Genomic DNA, 20,306 nt, shown 5'->3' with positions numbered 1-20,306 from the left:
ATTGCCGTTGACCCAATTTTCAGGAACTGCGCCGGTCCTGTCAACGTGAAAACACCTCCGCTGAATAATGACTCAACCTTCAGTTGTAAACCCCGGACAAATCTTCGCTCGAATCCGTTTTTGGCTGCAATCTCGCTACGCGATAAATCTGAGTCAGCGGGAGGTCGATTCCTGACGATGTTTCTGATATCGCGCCGTCCCTGGAGGTCAATCGGAGCGTTCAGGGTGGTAGGCGTGGCGCGCGAAGAGGGGATTTGAATGAAGCCACTTGAATCTGCAACGGGCGCCGTGGTCTGCTTCTCACTGTCGACAACCCTGTGATCCCAGCCATACGTTTTTGGAGTCTCCACACCGATCTCGTGAGCTTTCACCGTTCGCACTCTAGCTCCTCGACGTCTCAGAAGGCCTGTGGCGCGCGGTGGAAGGTCGCCACGCGCAGGTGCCGCCTCTGATAAATATTGCTTTGCAGCAGGAAATGACGATCGTGCCTCTACTTGCTCCGTAGGCCGCAGCCCGGTTTCCGTAGCATCTTGCGACGGCCACAGAAGGGCACTGTCAGGAATACCAACCTGATTTTTTACAGCGGCCTCTGACGCCCCGGGTACAAATTGGGCCCCTCGAGGAGACCACACGTTCGATTCATCAGTGCTGCTGCCATGATGAGCAACACACCGATCGGGCGGGTGACATTCTAACAGTGTAGCCAGGACAATGACGAAACCAACAGGTGAAAGCAGCAGCCTTCTCATTTTCACGCGGTCGCGTTGCCTGGCGCTTCAAGGGTGCAGGATTTAGGTCCCCTAGGGTAGTTTCATACGAGCGACTGTTGGTCGTTGCTCGGGTGACGTGGGAAGTAACGATTGGCAGAGGGGAATATGCTACAAACTCTGCGAGTTCTCCGATTTTTTTAGCTAAAACAGACACATTAATTGCGCGGAACGATGAGGAGGAGTCCATGTAATCCAGTCACATCCGTGGATAATGACGGCGGCGACCGAGGGTGCTTGGAAGTCGGCGTCAGACACTGCACATAACGGCGGGAAGGCTGGTGGAGAACCGCTTGTCTGTCCACACCGTTCGTCTTAACGTTTGTTTTGGATGCCGTAGCATACTCTCCCGGCTACAGAAAATAATGATGTTCCATGCCATTAGTCGCGAACTTCAGCGAGTGGTCTCAATCTTGTCTCAGCCAGGGCGCAAGCTGTCAAATGACACGGCCTCTCGCCATCTGTAGCGACGACCGACGAAACACGATACAGGCTGGCACGATTTGTCTCTCTGTGAAGCATCGATTCCTTTACGCCCTTTGACAAAACAAATGCTCTGTATAATTGGTGCCTTCTGGTCCCTAACATGTTTGTCGTTTTGCGTGGCAGCATCACAAGCAACTGAAGGACCCCAAGCAGGGACTCAACACGCTCTTGACTCGGAAGCACCAGCTAGCCAGCTGCGGGGCAGGGGTCACCACCCAGAGAAAATGGACGGGAGAACGTGTGAAGCTGCAGTTACGCGACCACCCCTCTACGAATCCATCATGAACGTACGAAAGTTGCGGTTCTGTGATTACGCTGGTTTTCGCAGAGTGTTGGCGTGCGTCACTGTCCCATATTGGCTCTATGCTGCGACTTCAGTTTGACGTTTGCTGGTGAGGCACCAGATACTGATGGGGGCAACAGGCCTGGGTAAATGTTTCAGAATCGGACCCCGAGTGTTGCGTCGTCTTAACGCTTGAACTTCAGAGACATCTCCTGTTTGAGAACAAGTACCAATGCATGTGTCGCCGCCAGAATGGGTTTAAGTCTGCCGTCGACCATCGCCAATGTTGCCGCGTGATCGAAGACGCCCGGCCTCCCGCGGCTCTGACACTGTCGCTTTCGCAGCTGATGAAGTCAACCGAACTGCCCCGTCTTGTTGGTTGATCGAGTGGTGGAGGCAATAGCATGTTTTTGGGATCGCTGGTGCTGAGACCTGGATGCGGGTAACATGGATTTCCATTTCATACACTCGCTTAGGCGCTCGCTCCTTCGGACACTGTAGCAGCAAGGAAATCGTCAAGAACATCCCCGGGGCGAGACCGATTGTCGCTGTTCCACTGTAGAAATGCGGTTACGAGATGTCCCACCGCAGGTGGGAGGTCTTTACACAGATGGAAGTTCGGCGCTGGCTTTTCTGTCTTTCCCAGTGTCACCAGCAATTTCAGCAAGTCGCTGGTGGGGAGGTCGGCCTGCTCATCCGATACGTATGGAAACGATCCACACCAAAGCAAAAACAGGAGAGTTGCTAACGCCCATGCATCTCTTTCCTCACTCGCGGTCGTTTTCGTTTTCTTTTGAAGCACTGCCTCTGCGGTTTGCGGATCCAAATAGGGAGCAGTGAACTGAATGGCTGATGCGGTTCCAAGCTTCACTGCGAAACCAAAATCCGCAATGACAGCCTTTCCTTCTGCACTGAGAAGGACATTCTCTAGCTTCAAGTCGTTGTGAGCCACGCCATTGGCATGTAGCCACGCAACAGCCTGCAGCAGCTGCCGGGTGATATACAACTTCGCCGCACGTGATAGGCCACTCTTAACGACCTGCTGGAGGTCGCAAGTAAAAACAGGAAACAATGCTAGAACAGGAAGTATTACGTAGGAAATGCCTGCACGAAATCCGGAGAACAATTTAGAAATACGGCAAACATCAACTGGGAAGAGGACACCGTGCTCCAGAGCCGTTTCTGGGGTCACATGTTGCAGCGCATTCCTCGCTGAGCTCTCTTCCCGGAGAAAACGTTCTTGTATATCCTCAAGAGCCGTTTTTTTTCTGAGACGAGGAAAGATGTTGCAGTTCTTGCAAACTCCTGACGTTTATCTTAGCTGCCAATTGTTGTGGAGCACTTGCTCCGCCCACTTTCACGCGGTGCAAACCAAAAACAATCGCCGTTGATCCCCATCCTAAGAAACGGGCCGGTTTTGTCAGGGTAAAGGTTTCTCCGGTGAATATGGATTCAACCGTCAGTTGCAGGCCTTTGGCAAACATTGCTTCGAAATGGGTTTTGGCTGCAATCTCGCGAGGCGGGAGCTGTGCCTCTGCGGGAGGTCGATTCTTCAGGACGCTGTTGATATCGAGCTGTCCCTGGGTGTCAACCGGAGCGTTCAGGTCAGCAGGCGTAGCAAGAGAAGTGGTGCTCTGCATGAAACTGCTAGAAGCTGCAACATGTGGCGCTGTCTGTTCCTCGTGGTAGACAAGCCCTTGGTTCCAGTAATGTTCTCCCGACGTCACAGCGACGAGATCGTGGCGTTTTGTCGTTCTCGCTCTCGTTCCTTTCTTTGTCAGAACTCCTCTGACCCCCGACGTAAGGTCCTCAGATGCCCCCTCCAACAACTCTCGCTCTGCAGCAGGTAATCGCGACAATGCCCATAACCGCCCCCTGGGCCATATTCTGGTGTGAGTCGTACCTTGTATCGGTCTCCGACGGTCGCCGTATGCTTTCCCAAGATGCTCATTTATAGCTGTAGGTGACCCCTGTGGTGCTGAGTCGGCCTCTCCAGGGCGCCTTATGCTTGATTCATTTGGGGTGCTGCCAAGATTAGCAACACATTGATCTGACGGATAGCGCTTTAGAAGCATAGCAACAATAAAACACAAACCGACACGTGGCAGCACAGCTTTTTTCATTTTCACGCAATCACGTTGAGTGGCGCTCCAATGATACAGGATACGGGTTCTTGAGGGCAGTTGCATATATTGGAGGTGAATGTACAATTGATGCGGCGCCAGTTTTCGCCATCCACATATATTCTCACATGTCTGCGCTCCTTGATGTGGTAATCGAACGTAAATGTCGGCGATGAAACGGGTAAGTTGCCCTTTTGCGACTTCTTAATGGTTTTGGATGCCTTCTCAAACGTAGACACTGCGCATAATCAGCGTTTCCCCCCTCTGATACGTCCGTGGCTTTGTAGAGCAGATACACGAGACGTGATCTCGTATGACGGTGCAAGAACCGGACCTGCACTGCCTCATGACCGCTGACTAGCCACATGTGGGAGAATGGTTGCTACGAACATTCAAGACGCAAAGGGCAAGGAACAATTGCCCATCAGCTACACCTCTCTCCTAATTATAGGGCAAGTGATGTCTTGTGATTATGCTGGTTTTGGCGGAGGGGCGTCTTGTGATCGATCTTGAAATGCACTAGGTTCGCTTGGCGGGGCTTGTAATTCCAGTAGCAGACAGACAGAGCGCCACCACTCCAGGTGGCAAACTGGCAGCTCTCCGACAAAACAGCTAAGCGAGGGGCTAATTCTAACGAGAAGCCAGACGTATGCGTTCCATGCCCAATTTGTTGCACACATGCTGACCTCGTTTCCTGCGTACCACGTCAGGTTCGATGAGGAATTTGTCAACACCTGATGTGCCCAGCACATGTGACCACCCCCGCTGGTTTGTGGTTTCTGCCGGTGTCTTGCGCAGCGTTTCTTCTTGGCACAATGCTGCAGAGTGACAGAGGGGATTGCAGTTGCTTATTCATGGGAGCTTATTCAGTGGGCGTGAATTTGGTATTCATTTTGCATTTAATTGCACAATTTTAAAGGGCAGATTATCTGTTGTGTCGCGGGAAAGTCTAGCGCAAGAAACCTGATTCAGTCTCGGGTTCTCACCTGCACTGATGCGTTTCCCACAAACTCAGAACAAGAAAACAAGTGTCCCCCAGCAGTTGGATTTCATGCAAATATCGTGTCTTGAGAACAGCTCCTACGGGAAGCGTCTCCAGCAGCATGGATGTGTAAGTGCTCTGCATTTTCTCAAGTCAAATGCGAAAAAAGTGCTGGCCCGGAACACTTCCGATTTCCAAACATAAAGAGAGTCTCTTCCTCTTGTCACAGAGGCTGCTTCACCGACGTCACCTGGTTTTCCCGACAAACGGAAAGGGCGTTGAAGATTCGAGATTACGTCACCTGCGGATTCCACAGTTCCTTCTCTCTCAACCGCCCAAAGCACACACATCATACGTGAAGAAGTCACAGGAGACACAGATCCTCAGTTACCCCGATTTTGGCTGTTACAGAAAAATATGAAGAAACTGGCTCATGTTCTACGCCATTCCCTGTATTTTTCATACACAGAACGCAGCACTGCGACTGCGGCATTGTGGCGGGCCCTTGTGAGTGATGCATTGTAATCGACAAAGTGTGCGTCACACGAAAGAACGCAGTGGCAGGGAGGCGAGAACGGAAGAGGGGAACGCGCGAGACAAACAATTGAATGGTTGCAGCACGTCCGCCTAACGTTAGTGAACTTCCTGAACACGCCAGTCGGCAGGAGACTAGAGAAGTGTCCTTGAGCTGACAGGGTAGCTGTATAAGAGGTCAGGAGGCAGATAAATGTATCATCAATTTGACCTGCGTATTCATTTCTGCATTCCCTTGTGGGTTCTGCCACAAGCAGTCACATAAACGTACAACCACTATTTTCTCTCGAGCGATGACAATCATGGGTTACTTCTCCTTCAGCAGTTATCTACGTACGTCTGACGAGCCGTGTCTACTTGGTCCATTGCCTGCTTGAATTGTCGGCCTATAAGCGTTACTGCAAGAGACGCCTCATTAGGTGGACTGCCATAGAGTTTCACGCGAGCATCTTCATTTCTCACTGAGCACAGCCGCGCACACTTACAGGTGAAGTCAACCTTTTACACCGTGAACATGACGATGCCCATGCCCCACGGGATTCCTCCAAAAGAAGGCAATAAAACTGATTTTGTGAGGCACATCTGTAAAAGCATAAAAGCTCATGTGTCGGTGTCTAGGCGTCCCCACCGCTCTGTTTCCTGCTGTTCACAGTATTTCCAGAAGCGTCCCACTTTCCCTCACTCGCCATGCACATCGAATGGTACAATCAGCACGCGATATGGAGTACGGACAATCATGTTCATCAGGTGCAGAGCACATCTCTGCATTCCACACACGGCCACGCAAGCCCGCCATTTGCACTGTCGCCTTCGCAGCCGACGATGTCTAGTGTGCGACACCATCTTGCTCGTTGCTTGTCTGGTGGAGACACTTCCGCCATGCCTGGGAGCTCCAACTCTTAGGCATGCATTCAGCCGGCGCTGATCTCAAAATTGATGCGTTCTTATCCGACGCGCCTCTCTACCACCGTCGTCCGTAGCGGCAAGGAACGCGTCGGCAACATCGCTGGGAAGACGCCGAGCTTCCTCGTTCCACTGCAGAAATCCGGTAACGAGGTTCCGAACCTCACGCGGGATGCGCCGACACAGCCGGAAGTTGGGCGGCGGCCTGGTAGTCCTTGCATGCATGACTGTGACCCTCATCACCTGTGGCGGACTCGCGTTAGCGACATTCTGTAACCCGAATGGAAACACGCCACACCACAGATAGAAAAGAAGGACTCCAGTCGCCCATGCATCTCTGTGGGGAGTGATTTCGTTCTCTCGTTGTTCAAAAAATGCTTCTGAGCTGTCGGGGTCCATGTATAGATGAGTGCCCCTGATGGGCAACGAAGCCCCGAAGGGGCTTGAAAAACCAAATCGCCGATGGCAACCCTTCCGTCTGCACTGAGCAGGACATTCTCAAGCTTCAAGTCATTATGAGAAATGCCTTTTTGATGCATCCACGCAATACTCTTTAGCAACTGGCGGGTAATGTACATCTTCGCCCAAAAGGTCAACGGGTTTTGCACGACCGTTTCGAGGTCGCAAGTAAAAGAGAGACACAGAAACAACGGGTAATACAAAAAATGAGTCGCCCGCGGCAAACCACGTGGGCATACCGGAAACAAGCTCAGCATGATGTGGAACGACGAGACCGTGCTCTAGCATTTCGGCCGGGTCCAAATCTGGTAGAGCACGCTTCACAGAATTCTCGTTCGACAGAAACAGTTTCATTAGTTCTGTTCTGGTCCTTCGTTTTCTCCACCATGTCAGCCCCGAGAACACTGCTGCACGAATGAGGCACAGCTTGACTGCCACCGGTGTCACCGATCTTTCCCGGTCGCTTTTCACCTGATTTAGACGTACAACAATGCCCTCGGCTCCCATTCCTAAGAATGTTGCGGGTCCCTGTAGCGTGTAACGTGTTCTACCCCATTTGTTCTTAGCCTTCAGAACCAGGCCTCCTCCAAATGCTGAACACTGCATGCATGGCTGCCGATTGGTCCGGTCGCATATCGTCTTCCACGGTCACCCGCCGTCTGACAGCTGACACTGTGTGTGACCTGCCACGGCGGTCCACGGGCGTCAATCGAGTCGAAGGCGGTGCATGCGCGGCTTGCCTCTGAATGAAGCTACCTGAAGCAGGCGTGACAGTCTGCTCCTCGGGGACAACACCACTGTGATTCCACGCATCGCCTTCTGGAGTTACAGCGACGAGCTCGTGAGCATTCGCGATTTCGTCTCTCGCTTCTCTTTGTGTCAGAAAACTTTCGGCGTTCTGCGGAAACCCAACACGCACAGATGCCCCTGATTGTTCCCTGGTCCAAAGTTCATAGCCGGGCAATTCTTGAGATGACGTCTGAATGTCATCTCCAGGAAACGTGGCAAGCTCTTTAACAGCGATCGACGGCGTTCGTGGTGCCGAGTCGACCTCTTGAGGGGGCCGTAGGCCTGATCCATCAGTGCTGCTGCCATGATGAGCAACACACCGGTCACACAGGTGGCATTCTATAAGTACAGCGAGAGCGGTAAAGAAACCAACAGGTGACAACAGAGTATTTTTCATCTTCGTACAACCACGTTGCCTGACGCTCCATCCAAACAGGATATAGCTCCCCGCTGGTAGTTGCATTCGAGCGGCGGCGGGTGGCTACTCGGCTGATGTGATATTAAGGAATTTGGGGAGGAAGTAAGCTGCGAGGTATGCGTGTTTTTCACTCGTACAGCCTGGAAGGGTTATTGGCAGGAGACTAGAAACAGGAACGCATTTGATCGAGCCACGTCTGTAGATGGACACAACGACGTTCAAGGGTACTTTGAAGTCGGGATCATGCATCACACATTAGAGGCAACAGTGGCTGAGAAACCCGGGACAATACGCACCTTTCGTTTAAAGCCTGATTTCCGTTGCCACGGTAAAATCTCAACGAAGCAGAAGCCAATGAGATCTCTCGCCCTAGGGAACCTTAACGAGAGGGCTCAATCCTGGTCTTGCCAGCGCCCAAGCGTAAATTGAGAGACTGGCTTTACGCCGTCGGCGGTGACTGAGGAAAACGTACAATAATGCCCGTCAAGGGCTGTCCCCCTATGGAGAATCAGTGCTTGCGGACGTACTCCGAAAAGAATTTTTTATGATTCTTGCCTTGTCCTGTTTAACACGTCCACGGGTTGGTGGGCTGAGCAATACACGCGACTCTGAGTGACTCTGTGCACGGGCTCTGCTGGCTGTGATTCGCGAGTGCCAACTAGCCAGCTGCAGGGGACGGGTCACTGCCGATAGAAAAATGGAAGGGGAGCGCACCACGTTGAGAACATTCGTCCGCTCTTCGACGACTCAACCATTAGCGTTAGGAAAGTATTGGATATGTGCCTATGCTAAAGAAGCTGTGAGATGGTGATTCATCTACAAGCTGACGAGGCATGCGCTGGGGGGCTGACAATTCGAGACGAAACGTACACCTGCAGCCTTCCTAATGGCAAACTGTAAACTCTCCTACACAACGGCTACGGGGGGAGACTATCCGTGGCGAGGAACAGGTTGAGCAAGTTCTCCACACAATTTCTAGTACAAGTTTCTTTACAAGCGTTACCGTTCTGCACCGTCGCCTGCGAACGACGCCATGTTCGACGGCAAAGAAGGTGACACTGTGTATGCCAACGAAATGAATGACCCCCGCTGCCAGCTGCTGTTGTCTTTTCTCATGACATCTTTCGTCGCTGTCATTCTTTGCTTGATGTCGATGTGCCACAGAAAGTCACCGATCTGTCTGTGTCGTGGGACCCAGCATGGTGTAACCTGTCTCCGCTGGTACGGCTCCTGATAACACTGGGGGATAGCGGGGAGGTGGTGTTTATACTCGGATTCAGACCTCGCACGCACCGCAATCTTGCCAACATGCGGAAACACCTCGGGGTTTGTCCACCTGTATACTAATCCGTATCTTTCTTGCTGTCTGTGTTTCACTAGTAGTCACTTCTGAAAGTAAACGTTGCTTCCCTCTCGAGCCGTGACTACTCTGAATTACTTATGCAGCAGCGTTTGTCCACGTACGCGTGCGTGTCGATACAGGTCTTCATGACCCATGGCCTGCTTGGTGGTAAAAAAAGTACCAGATGTGTCGTTCACACACAGCTCGCTGGGTAGAGTGCCTTATTGCTTGATCCGAACATCCGTATCGGACACAGCACAGCGACGCAGTTTCATGCAAACAAAACCGACCCGTTTACGAGTCCAGCACCACGTAGCAAACGTCGCAGGAGATTCCTTGATACTGTTGGCAAGAAAACAATGAACTTTATCCATGACACACGCTTCCCAGAGAAATAACGTTCCCAGCACTCTGACCCTTAGTGTTCACGGTATTCCAGAAGTCTCGCACCTCCTCTCAGCCACCATGCACAAAGGATGGACCCAGATCTACTAATCACATCCTGCTCATTTGAGAGCTTTTTCAGTCGCAGAAGGCAACTCTGCAAGCAATACCTGACAAAAACACCATCATCTGCGCTGTCTTCTGAGCAGCCTGTGGTGTCCAGTGAGAGGCCCCGACTTCTTGGTTGTTGAATTGGTGAAGCCAACTCCTTCAGCGTCAGGGAACTGTATCACAGACCCTGAGACGGACAACACGCATTCGTACTATCCGCTACTACTTACTGATCAGGCCCCTCGATACCACCAGCGTGTGTAGCGGCAAGGAACTCCTCTGCAACCTCACCGGGGAGACGTCGATCTTCGACGAACCTATGTAAAAATCCCGTGAAGATTTTCCGGACCTCAACGGGGACTCCTGTGCACGAGTGGATGTCGGGTTGCGGCGTAGTCTTCTGTGCACACGTAATGGTGAACTGCTTCACCTCTTGCGCCGTCGCGGCGGAGACGGAATCTAATCTGAATGGATACGTTTGACGCCACAACCTTAAAGAGAAGATTTCATAATGCTCATGCATCCTTCTGTGTAAGCATGACGATTTCTCGTCGACCAATGCTTGCTGCTGCGATTCTTGCGTCCATGTAAACATGTATATATCAGTGCCTTTTACTCTCGATTTAACTCCGATAGCGCTCGCCAGCCAAAATACCCGGTTGCAGCCGTGCCTTCTGCGCTGAGCAGGATATTTTCAGGTTTCAAGTCATTGTGAACAACGCCTTGGTCATGCAGCAATGAAACGATCTGCACCAAGTGGCGGGTAATGTACAAGTTTGGCCAAAACGTGAGGATGCCATGCGGCGTGTGCCAATGGATGCAACAACGGGGAGGATGAATTATCCGCTGCCTGCAGGAAACCACCCGGGTATATTGGAAATACGATCATCATCCTGTGGAACGACAAGACCCTGGTCGAGCAGTTCGTTCGGTTCAACACCCGGGATAAGACGCTTCATGGTGCTCTCATCCCGCAGCTAATGACACAGTCCTCTCTTTCTCAATTTTAACCACCAGGACCTCGTCATGTAACATCATTGCCTCGCCGTGTAACCGCACCGGGCCCCCGCCCATGGTTGCACAGCAGGGGGACACGCGGATTCAGGCTGAAGTGATTCTGAGTTATTGAGTGAACGGAAGCACACACCGAAGCATCCGCACAAAAGTTGTCATTTAGTAAACTTCGCCCACATCAAACGCACGAGAAGGCAAATATCCATCTTTTTCCATGCACTCGTGTTTCAGGCGTCGGTCTCAGGGATGGGCCGAACATCAGAGAAACGGAGGTGGAGAATCACGTCTCGATCCACTCCCTTTGTCAAAAGCCTAGTTTTGGATGACACATGACAGTATACGAGAAACAGGGGCGGATTAAATTTCTTGCACCCAGCCCCGTGTTTCAACGTTTTCTCTCTATCCCGACTCAGCCTGCAGCCAAACGGAGATGACAAGACTGGCTTTGCCCCGTCGGTAGCTGCGTGCACTCTGCGCATATGGCATTTGAACCAAGATATGCAACTATGTGTCTCCGTGCAAGTATTTAAATGACGGTGCCTCGTGAGTGCCGGCTAGCCATTTACGGGCCACTGGTCACTATCGCCAAAAATGGACGGGGAACGTAAGAAGCTGCTGCCACTAGTCCACACGTCTATGACTCCATCGTTCGTGTAGGGAGCGGGGTGAGTCGGTGATTGAACTGGTGCTGGCGGAGTCGCGACGAGGTGAATAATCTTGAAGCGCACTGGGTATGAGGTGTGACTGGTAATTCCAGTCGCAAACGGACACAGCCGCAACTTTCCAGATGGCAAACTAGCAACTGTCCGGCACAACAGTTACGTTAGGGCTGTTGCCGTAGCGAGAACTCGGTCGATCAGGATCAACACCCCATTGGTTGTACAGGATTTTTGAGAATGGCTATCTGTCTTGTGTGTTCGTTGCGTATGATGCCATGTTCGAGGACCAGTGATGGAATACTGTGTGCTTCCATGATATGACTTACCACCACTGCCGGTTGTTTTCGTCTATCTCGACTCCCTGCGTTGCTGTCCTCTTTAACTGGATGATACGGCTCCGCAGAAAGCGACAGATCTCTAGACACTGCGTCGCGGAGAGGATCAGTATGATGTAAGCGGTCTCGGCAGGTGCGTCATTGGATATCAGCGGAGGGGGGGGGAGCAGGGCGTTGGTGTTTTCCCCTACTATTCAGATCATGACCTCCGCGTATTCCTGGCCAATGAATTTCATAAGCCTCATGTTTGGTAACACATGTTCCGGCAAAATGCGCCCCCCAGCATGGGTGTGTCTCTCCGGTCGAGGAGCCGCTGAGTATTGATGCGGTTCGAGACTGGTGGTTTCTCCCGATAAATTGGAAAAATACGCTAACCCCGAACACTCCTTGTATGCAGCAGCATGGCCAAAGAGCGCGATGAAGCCTGGCCCCCTTGTTTAAAACAGAGGCTCACCTTCACCAGGGTTACCGCGTTACAGCAGAGCGAGTCGGACATTGGAAGCCGGGATTGCCTGCCGTTTCCACAGCCGCCGGTCTGCTCTTGCAGCTGAACAAAACACAGACGAGTTCTGTGAAGAAAACATCTGCGTCGACCGCTCTCGTTTTTTCAGAGAAATCTGGAGAACAGTTTTGAGGCCTATGCCGCCAATTGCGCCCCATTGATACTCGACCGAACTATACCAGGCACACCTAGGTGGCGACCTGTGTTTGACGCTTCGTAGTCAAGGAAGTCGCAGTGAGGAGAAGGCACGTGAGGACGGGGCGGCAAGAGCGAGAGAAGAAGAGAGCGAAGCCTGCGAGGGCGGCGGCTGGATGGTGAGTCGAGTGGCAGCGCTCGCGCCAAGCGAAGAGAGAGTTGTAGTGTTTTCACAGCTCCGAGACAGCTGGCTCGGACGCGCCCGGGCTGCAGCGACAGAGGAAAGGAACGATGAGTTCGCCAGCCTGGCCAAGGGTGCAATGAGAGACATTACAGCAATCATCTTCTCTCGACAAACGAGACAGGGCGACCTTGAGGGGAATCCCAGATATCGGCAGGAAGTTAAACTGAACCGTGGTGCCTGGGCGTGCTTGAAGTACGCCCACCGGCGTCTCGGGGCTGCGGACGCTCGGCCCTGGGGCACCCAGTTGAGTGCACTCGCGAGGCGGGAGTCGGGTGAGGGCGAATCTTGCTCCGTGTCCTTGAGTCAAAGTCGAGATGTGTTCTCGATTCGCGACATGCAGCCTCTCGCGGCCTGCGCTGCAGCCAAGAAGAGCAGCGGCCAGTCGCGATCTCCCCGTGGCCAACAAAGTGGTGGGTACACTCGCGCCTGGGACACTCTCGTCCCTCCTGCGACGACGAAAAGCTTTCCAACAGAGACGGACTGTGCCTCGCAGCAAGGGAGAGAACGATCTCGCAAAGTCGAGAACAGCGGTCGCGTCGCTCTCGAAGCCGGCACTGGAGCACCGCACCGAGGAGAGACAGATGCGGTGGGGCCGGCAGACAAGGACGAAGCTGTCCCTGGAAGAGACCGCGCTCTTGCCGAAGTGTCGCCGCTGCCCCGGAGACGTCCCGAGAGAACAGGCGCGACGAGGACACGGCGAGAGGAAAGGCTGTATGCGCCAGGGGGCAGACTGGCGGAGGGCGAAGAGACAGGAGAGAGTAGCTTCGGGGACAGGCCGCTGCGTCTCGTCGACCTGGCGGAGTCGCCTCTTGCTGTGCCAACTCGTGACTCAAGTGGTGTCGGCGACTGTCTTGCCTACCACTCAAGTGAACAAGGCGACTTTCAAGGAGGAAGCGGTTCTCGCTGTCTTGCACGACGCGCGTGGGTGCACGAGAGGGGCGGCGGGGGGCGAGATTGCATGGAGGAAGAACCGACGCTCCTGTTGGAGGAGGACAACGATTTCTTCTCCTTCTTCGGAGAGAACGACGTCATTGCTTTCCAGGGTAAGACAGAGGCGCGGCCTCGCGAACAGGAGTTCGAATCGGACTGGCCACCTTCTCCCCAGCCCCAGTCTGGCTCGACGCAACCCTGGGAAGGAGCGGGAGATGCGGCGGAGAAAGGATAGAGTGGCAGTGACGAACACTACATGTGCGACGAGGTAGAGGACATCTTGTCTGAAGACGATGACGAAGAAGAGGGCATTTTGAAACCGCTTTTCAGGTTCGTTCTATCTGTGGCGATACGCGGAGGGGCGTATGCAGCCTATCTGCTGATGGGATATGCGCTGATTATCTTGGCCACGACTGGATTGTGGGTAAGCTCGTCTGCCGCTGGACGGCAGGGCCCTGAAGACAGTGCCTTGGAGCTAGCTGCTCGAGACGCATGCGATGCGAAGCTCTCCTTCCGTGCAAAGGGCGGAAGAGGCTACGATAAATATGGGGATTTCTATCAATGAACAGGTCCCCCGGTTTGAAGGTCACGCTCAGCTCTACTAGGGGGTGCCCGGCAAGGCCGTTTGTTTTCGAAAAACACGGATGCTCATCAGGTGTGCTGGACTTCTGCACGGCAGGTTGTTGAACGAACCGTCGTCAGCATCTCGTGCATCTTTCTTTAAGCGTTGATTATGTGCGGAGGGTGTTCCGGGTTGTCTTCTGCAAGGGTTCTTCATCTGCTATGTCTAGGACTAAGAACGAAAAGACTGGAGGTCTGCTCGAAATGGACATAGGAAGCCTAGTTAACGTATGGAATCGAAAGTGGGACGCAGCCACCAGGATCTCGAACACGACTACCTGAGACGGCTAGAGCAACGACTCGAGAGCTGGGCAGCAGGCTACCCAGTTAGCGAGAAGACCGGCAAATATACCCAGCTATCTACTTACACACTTTCCCCTACTGATCTGTCTCCCATCACTTTTAGTTAGGTCCATAAATCAACAGATTGCCGTCTAAAGCCATGACAGTGCGGACGCGTTAACGATTCTGTCTTCCAGCTCGCAAATAAACTACATATTAGAGTGAGCGCATATAAACAAGTGTTAGGCGCACCTCTCGCCACGTAGCAAGAAAATATCACTATTCTAGAGCGGTCAGTATAGAATATATTACTTAAAGCTGACCAACCGACTTAAATAGTACAGGGTTGTACTGTGGGTTAGTTTCAATGCCCAAGGCAGAGCACTGAATTTGACACCCCGGGAACTTTTCTCCCTCAGTGGTTATCCACGCGTGTCTGCCGTCCCGTTTATCCACGGACCCTGGCCTGTTTGTAATTAAAACGTCGATCATTTCTTACTCAGAGCTACCTCCAGCGGAAGATTCGCTGGGGTGATCAATGCGACGATTCTCATCCTGCACAGAGCCATGAGATACAGATTTCCTCGGTGAATCCAAATCATTGAGAAGGTGCAGACGACCCCGTCGTCTTCCCAGGGATTTTTTCAAAATGTTTGGCAGGAAAAAACAGTGAACTAACTACGCGACAAGGGAGTCTTAAAGCACAAACACTCCCAGCCCTTGGGCTTCTGGTTTAGACTGCATTTCTAAAAGCAATTCCACTTTTTCGGCTGCCATCTTGTCTACTGGATGGTACCATATCAGTCACGGACTACTGTGATCATCGGAGGGATAGAGGCCTCGCAGACCACAACTCTGCAAGTCACTCCTGGCCACGGATGCCAGTAAGTCCTCTGCCGATTTCGTAGATGAGAAAGTCGATTGGGCGGCCCGACTTGCCGGTTGTCAGAATGGTGAACCAATGGTTCGTTTTTGGGATCACTGTCGCCGTGATCTGAATGTGGCAATTATCCGTGTCACACACTCGCTGAGGAGGTCGCTGCTTCTGAGACTGTAGCAGCAAGGTAGCAGCAAGGAATTCGTCAACATCATCACCTGGGAGACGTCGCGCTTCACGGCTCCACTGTAGAAATCCGGCTATTAGGTCTTTCACCGGAGAGGGGAGTTCCTGGCAGTGGTGAGATGATGGCGTGGGTTTAGTTGTCTTTGCCATTGTCACCAGGCGGTCCCGCAAATCACGAGTGGAAAGGCAGGCTTGCTCACGCGAAACGACTGGGTAGGATCTACACCATATCACAAAGACGAGAGTTCCCAGTGCCCACGCACCTGTCCCTTCATTTGCAACTGTTTCTACTTGATTATTAAGGCATTCCTCCGCAGCATGAGGGTCTAAATAGGCCGCTGTGTATTTCAGTCTCGCCGACGTTCCAATTTGCACTCCGAAACCCAAATCGCCAATGACAGCCTTCCCTTCTTCACTGGGAAAGACATTCTCAAGCTTCAAGTCATTGTGAGCGACGCCGTGACGATGCAGCCACGCAACAGACACCACCAGCTGTCGCGTAAGATGCAACTTCGCAGCACGTGATAGACGGCTCCTACCGACAAGAAAAAGATCGCAAGTGGGGACAGGGAATAAAGCGACACGGGGAAACATCTTGTAGTCCGGGCCAGCACGAAAACCGGACGGCAAGTTAGTAACGCGGCAAATATCCAGCGGTAGCAGAATTCCGTGTTCCAGAGCCGTTTCTGGTGTCACGCCTGGCAGAAGGTTCCTCACTGCGCCTTCGCTTGAGACAAAGCGTTCTGGAGTCTGATCTAGCACCTGTTGTCTCTCAGACGCAGAAGCGTCTCTTAGAGAATTTAGATTCCTGACGCTTATCTTGGCCGCCACCCGTTCTGGCGCACTTGCTGTGTCCGCTTGCACCTTATTCAAACTATACACAATTGCCGTTGACCCAATTCCCAGGAACCGCGCCGGTCCTGCCAAATCTCAGGTTTCTCCGGTGAAAATAGATTCAGCAGTCAGTTGAAAGCCTTCAGCAAATCTTCTGTCGAACTCATTTTTGGCTTCAATCTGATGCCGCGACAAGCCTGCCGTGACAAGAGGTCGACTCCTCACAGCAGCAGTGATATCGCCCTGTCCATGGAAGTCAACAGGAGCGTTCAGGACCACAGGCGTGGCAAGCGAAGAGGGGCTTTGCATGAAACTGCTTGAAGCTGCAACAGGAGGCGCGGTCTGTCCCTTGTGGTCGGCAATCCCTTGGTTCCAGTAATGTTCTTCCGACGTCACAGAGACGAGCTCGTGGCGTTTTGTCGTCCTCGCTCTCGCTCCTTTCTTTGTCAGAACTCCTCTGATCCCCGGCGCAAGGTCCTCACGCACTGACGCCCCTTCCGACAACTGCTCCCCTGTAGTGCGGAATCGCGGCAATGCCCCTGATCGTTCCGTGGCCCACGATCCAGTGTCATTCATCTCCCGGCTGGACGTCCGAGGACCACTGTCGGTATACCCGGCATGGGGCTTTACAGCAGCAGCCAACATTTGTGTTTCCCTGTCAGTCCATTGTGATTCATTAATAGAGCTGCTGCCATAATGAGCCAAACACCGACCTGGCGGGCAGCATCCTATAAGTACAGCGACAACAACGAAGAAACCAACGGGAGAGAGCAGACTGTTCTTCATCTTCAAGCGCTAACGTTGCCTGGCGCTCCAACGATACGATATATAGGTCCTCGACACTAGTCGCATACGAACTGTTGGACATGGTTACTCGGCTGACGCGATGTTTCGGATTTGAGGGAAAACAATAACTTGCGAGACATGTGAGTTCACTTATTTGCTTAGCCAAGTCCAGAGGTATCAGCGGCGAAAGACAGTGAGGACGACCGAATTGGGTGTAGTCGTTTTTGTGGATGAAGACAACAACGATCCTTGGTATTGGCGGCGTTAACCCGCATCGCACATAATAACAGCGGAAACATTGCCGAAGGAACCCGGGCCGACCACACCCTTCGTCCAGAGCCTGCTTTCGGTTGTAACGTTAAATGCGCGGAGTGACGGGAACCAATGAAGTATCTCGCCGTTTGCCGTGAACATCAACAATTAAACTGAATTACAGGTGATCCGCAACCCAAGCTCATCAGACAACACGGCTGGCTTTACGATGTCAGCAGCGACTACAAACAACAGAACACACATACATGCCCGGTACAGAACCACTGCCTTCAGAATGTGGCCTGGAAGCAACCTTGGTGCAGTCCGTGCCTTTTAGTCTGTAACATCACCGTGGACGTATGGGAGTGTACATGACAAGCCCTTCCGAATGACGTCCTGCAATGAAGGATTCCCAGGGAGCCGGCTCGGAGTCCCGGGTGACCCACCCAATGTGGGGCACGGGTCTCTGGCGACAAGAGATGGAACGGGAACGATAATGGGTGCGAGCAGTCGTCGGCCCATCATTGACTCCATCGTGAGTGTAGAGAGGGTGATGCGTTGTAATTATGGTGGTTTTGGCGGAGGGGCGTCTTGTGATCGATCTTGAAACGCACTAGGTTCGCTCGGCGCGGCTTGCAATTCCAGTAGCAGACAGACAGGGCTCCACCGCTCCACGTGGCAAACTGGCAGCTTTGACACAGCAGCTATAAAATGTGGGTTTTCAGTGTTGACAAACAAAATTATCAAGTTCCGCCGTTTTCCTTGGACTCGACTGTTCATATCCGTCACCAGTCAGCGTCCTCAGCGTACGACGCCACGTTCTCGGGCAAGTAGGTAACACAGCCCAGTTGTCGTTGTTGTATCTTCTGCTCTCTTGCGTATCTTTTCTCCTTCGATTCGGTACTGTAGATTGGCAGAGAGCGAGAGAATGACAAGTACTATGTTGCGGAGAGGATTGACATAGGATAAGCGGTATTGGCTAGTGCGGCACCTGTTGCAGCTGAGGGGAGTGGGCACTGGGGCGTTTATCTCATGTACCCGGAACCTGAGCGCTGCCTGTTTCTTCTTGGCAATCCAGTTCTACGGAAACCTTATGTTCGAGGATACAGACTCGTACAAGTGTCGCTCGAAGGGTCGGTGCGAGTGTGTCTGCGGTCGATGAGCCCCGACGTTGAGATGCGATCGGTAGACGCCCAGCCTCCCCCTACTCCTATTGGAACACCCCAACACTGAACCCTCCCCACATTGTTGCCAGACTCCAGAAATCAAGCTAAAAACCGACTATATTGTCTGACGAGTTACTTGCCTCCGACTCGGTTTCCCGGAGACAGAAAAGGGTGCGGCAAATGCAAATGTGATACTACATCGACAGCCTTTGGGCTCCTCCCTCAGGTAACAGACCCACAACCACGTTGTGTGGTGAGGCTACGAGAACGAAAAGGTCGGTATCTGTTACATGTGCTTGTGGAGAGAACTATCTCAAACCGGCTCGGGTTCTACATCAGACATTTGCGCGCCTTACGTGCACAATACAAAACTGAGACACGGACACCATGGTCGCAGCCTGTGCGTGACGCATTGTAATCGACGCTGCATTTTAGCCGCCAGAGAGCAGGCGATGACAGAGAGGGGGCAGACGAGGGTGCAGCGAGACGCTTGCGTCGACTATTTAGTGAGTGTGCTTCGTTCGAGGAACGACTGTGAAATTTGTGAACGCGACTAATTGACACGAAGCCAGGGAACCGGCCTTGCGCTGGTACGGGAGCTGACTCGTAGGCGAGGAGGCAGACAAATATATACATCTACCTCCAAATACAGATCTTCATTCCCTTGTGGGTTCTATCAAAAGTAGTCGCATCCACATACAAACATTTGTGTCTCCAAAGTCATGGTAATCCGGAGCTACTTATCCCGTAGCAGTTACCCATGTGTGTGCGTATCGATCCATCTGAACATGGGGCGTGGCCTGCTTAGTAGACCACGAACAGATCCGGAAGAGACACATTTGGGCAGACTACCTTCGCGCTTCATCCGCCCATTCGCATTTTGCATACTGCACACCGACGCATATTTCCACGGTGAACTCAACGCTTTCGGAAGGCACACAAACTTCCCCTTTCATTGTCGTACGCGATTCATCGAAACAGAGCTCAACAAAACTGATTTCGCGCTGCAAGCGACTCCGAGCGTTCCCACCACTCCTGTCTCTTGGTTAAACGGCGTTTCTAGAACCACTGTACTTTCCCGTTGACATCAAGCATACTGTATATTGCCATACCGATCACGGATGATCTCTGATTGATGAAGAACTAGGCCCCGCTGTTTACATCCTTGCGAGCCACACCTGGTCTTCATAGCGGCAACTGCACTGTTTCATTCTCAGTTGAGGAACTCGACTGGGCGGCACCGTTTTGTTGAATGTTTGTTGCTGGAGTGGTGGCTCCAGTGGTTTGTTCTTTAGATCACTGTCACTGAGATCTGGATGCGCGCGGCCTGACGCTTCCTTCTGCCGCAGTCGCCGAAGAGGTCGCTGGTTCCGAGGCTGTAGCGGCGAGGAATCCTTCAACGACATCACGAGGGCGGCGTCGATCGTCAGAGTTCCACTGGAGAAAGCCGGTTATGAGGGCTTTCACTGGAGATGGCATCCCCTTACAATGCTGAAGTGGAGGTGCAGGTCTAGTGGTCTTTGACATAAACACCACATTTTGCCACAACACTGCAGGAGGAAGGACAGCCTCTTCAAATGAAAAGAACGGGTAAGATCCGCACCAAATCACAAATATGATAGTTCCCAGAGCCCATGCATCTCTTTCCTCAGTCACGACCGTTTCCGTTTTCCGTTGAAGATATTCTTCCGCGGTTTGCGGGTCTAGAAAGGCAGGGGTTGACCGGAGTTTTGTTGAGGTTCCAACTTCCGCTGCGAAACCAAAGTCGCCAATAACAGCCTTCCCTTCTTCACTGAGAAAGACATTCTCAAGCTTCAAGTCATTGTGAGCGACGCCGTGACGATGCAGCCACGCAACAGACACCACCAGCTGTCGCGTAAGATGCAACTTTCGCAGCACGTG

The 20,306-nt window shown here is 52.5% G+C and overlaps 4 protein-coding genes across 4 annotated transcripts; 1 reads left to right on the top strand and 3 right to left on the bottom strand.

Moving 5' to 3' along the window:
• Positions 1-749, bottom strand: TGME49_323330 (hypothetical protein; the record flags this gene model as incomplete). Its single annotated transcript, XM_018783060.1, has 1 exon — positions 1-749. A coding segment is annotated over one exon (749 nt), but the record flags the coding sequence as incomplete, so codon positions are not given.
• An 8,543-nt stretch (positions 750-9,292) lies between these two features.
• Positions 9,293-10,306, bottom strand: TGME49_323320 (hypothetical protein). Its single transcript, XM_018783059.1, has one exon. The coding sequence runs from the start codon at positions 10,174-10,176 to the stop codon at positions 9,808-9,810; it is 369 nt and encodes a 122-aa protein (XP_018634738.1). The 5' UTR covers positions 10,177-10,306; the 3' UTR covers positions 9,293-9,807.
• Positions 10,307-11,462: 1,156 nt separating this feature from the next.
• TGME49_323310 (hypothetical protein) lies at positions 11,463-13,635 on the top strand (the record flags this gene model as incomplete). Its single annotated transcript, XM_018783058.1, has 1 exon — positions 11,463-13,635. Exon 1 carries the CDS (start codon positions 12,403-12,405, stop codon positions 13,633-13,635), a length of 1,233 nt encoding a protein of 410 aa, XP_018634737.1. The 5' UTR covers positions 11,463-12,402.
• A 6,071-nt stretch (positions 13,636-19,706) lies between these two features.
• On the bottom strand, positions 19,707-20,306 carry TGME49_323300 (myosin-light-chain kinase; the record flags this gene model as incomplete). Its single annotated transcript, XM_018783057.1, has 1 exon — positions 19,707-20,306. A coding segment is annotated over one exon (600 nt), but the record flags the coding sequence as incomplete, so codon positions are not given.

The sequence above is a fragment of the Toxoplasma gondii genome (assembly GCF_000006565.2).
Source record: "Toxoplasma gondii ME49 unplaced genomic scaffold asmbl.1171, whole genome shotgun sequence".
Classification (NCBI taxonomy): Eukaryota; Apicomplexa; class Conoidasida; order Eucoccidiorida; family Sarcocystidae; genus Toxoplasma; species Toxoplasma gondii.
This window is presented reverse-complemented; position numbering and strand designations above follow the sequence as displayed.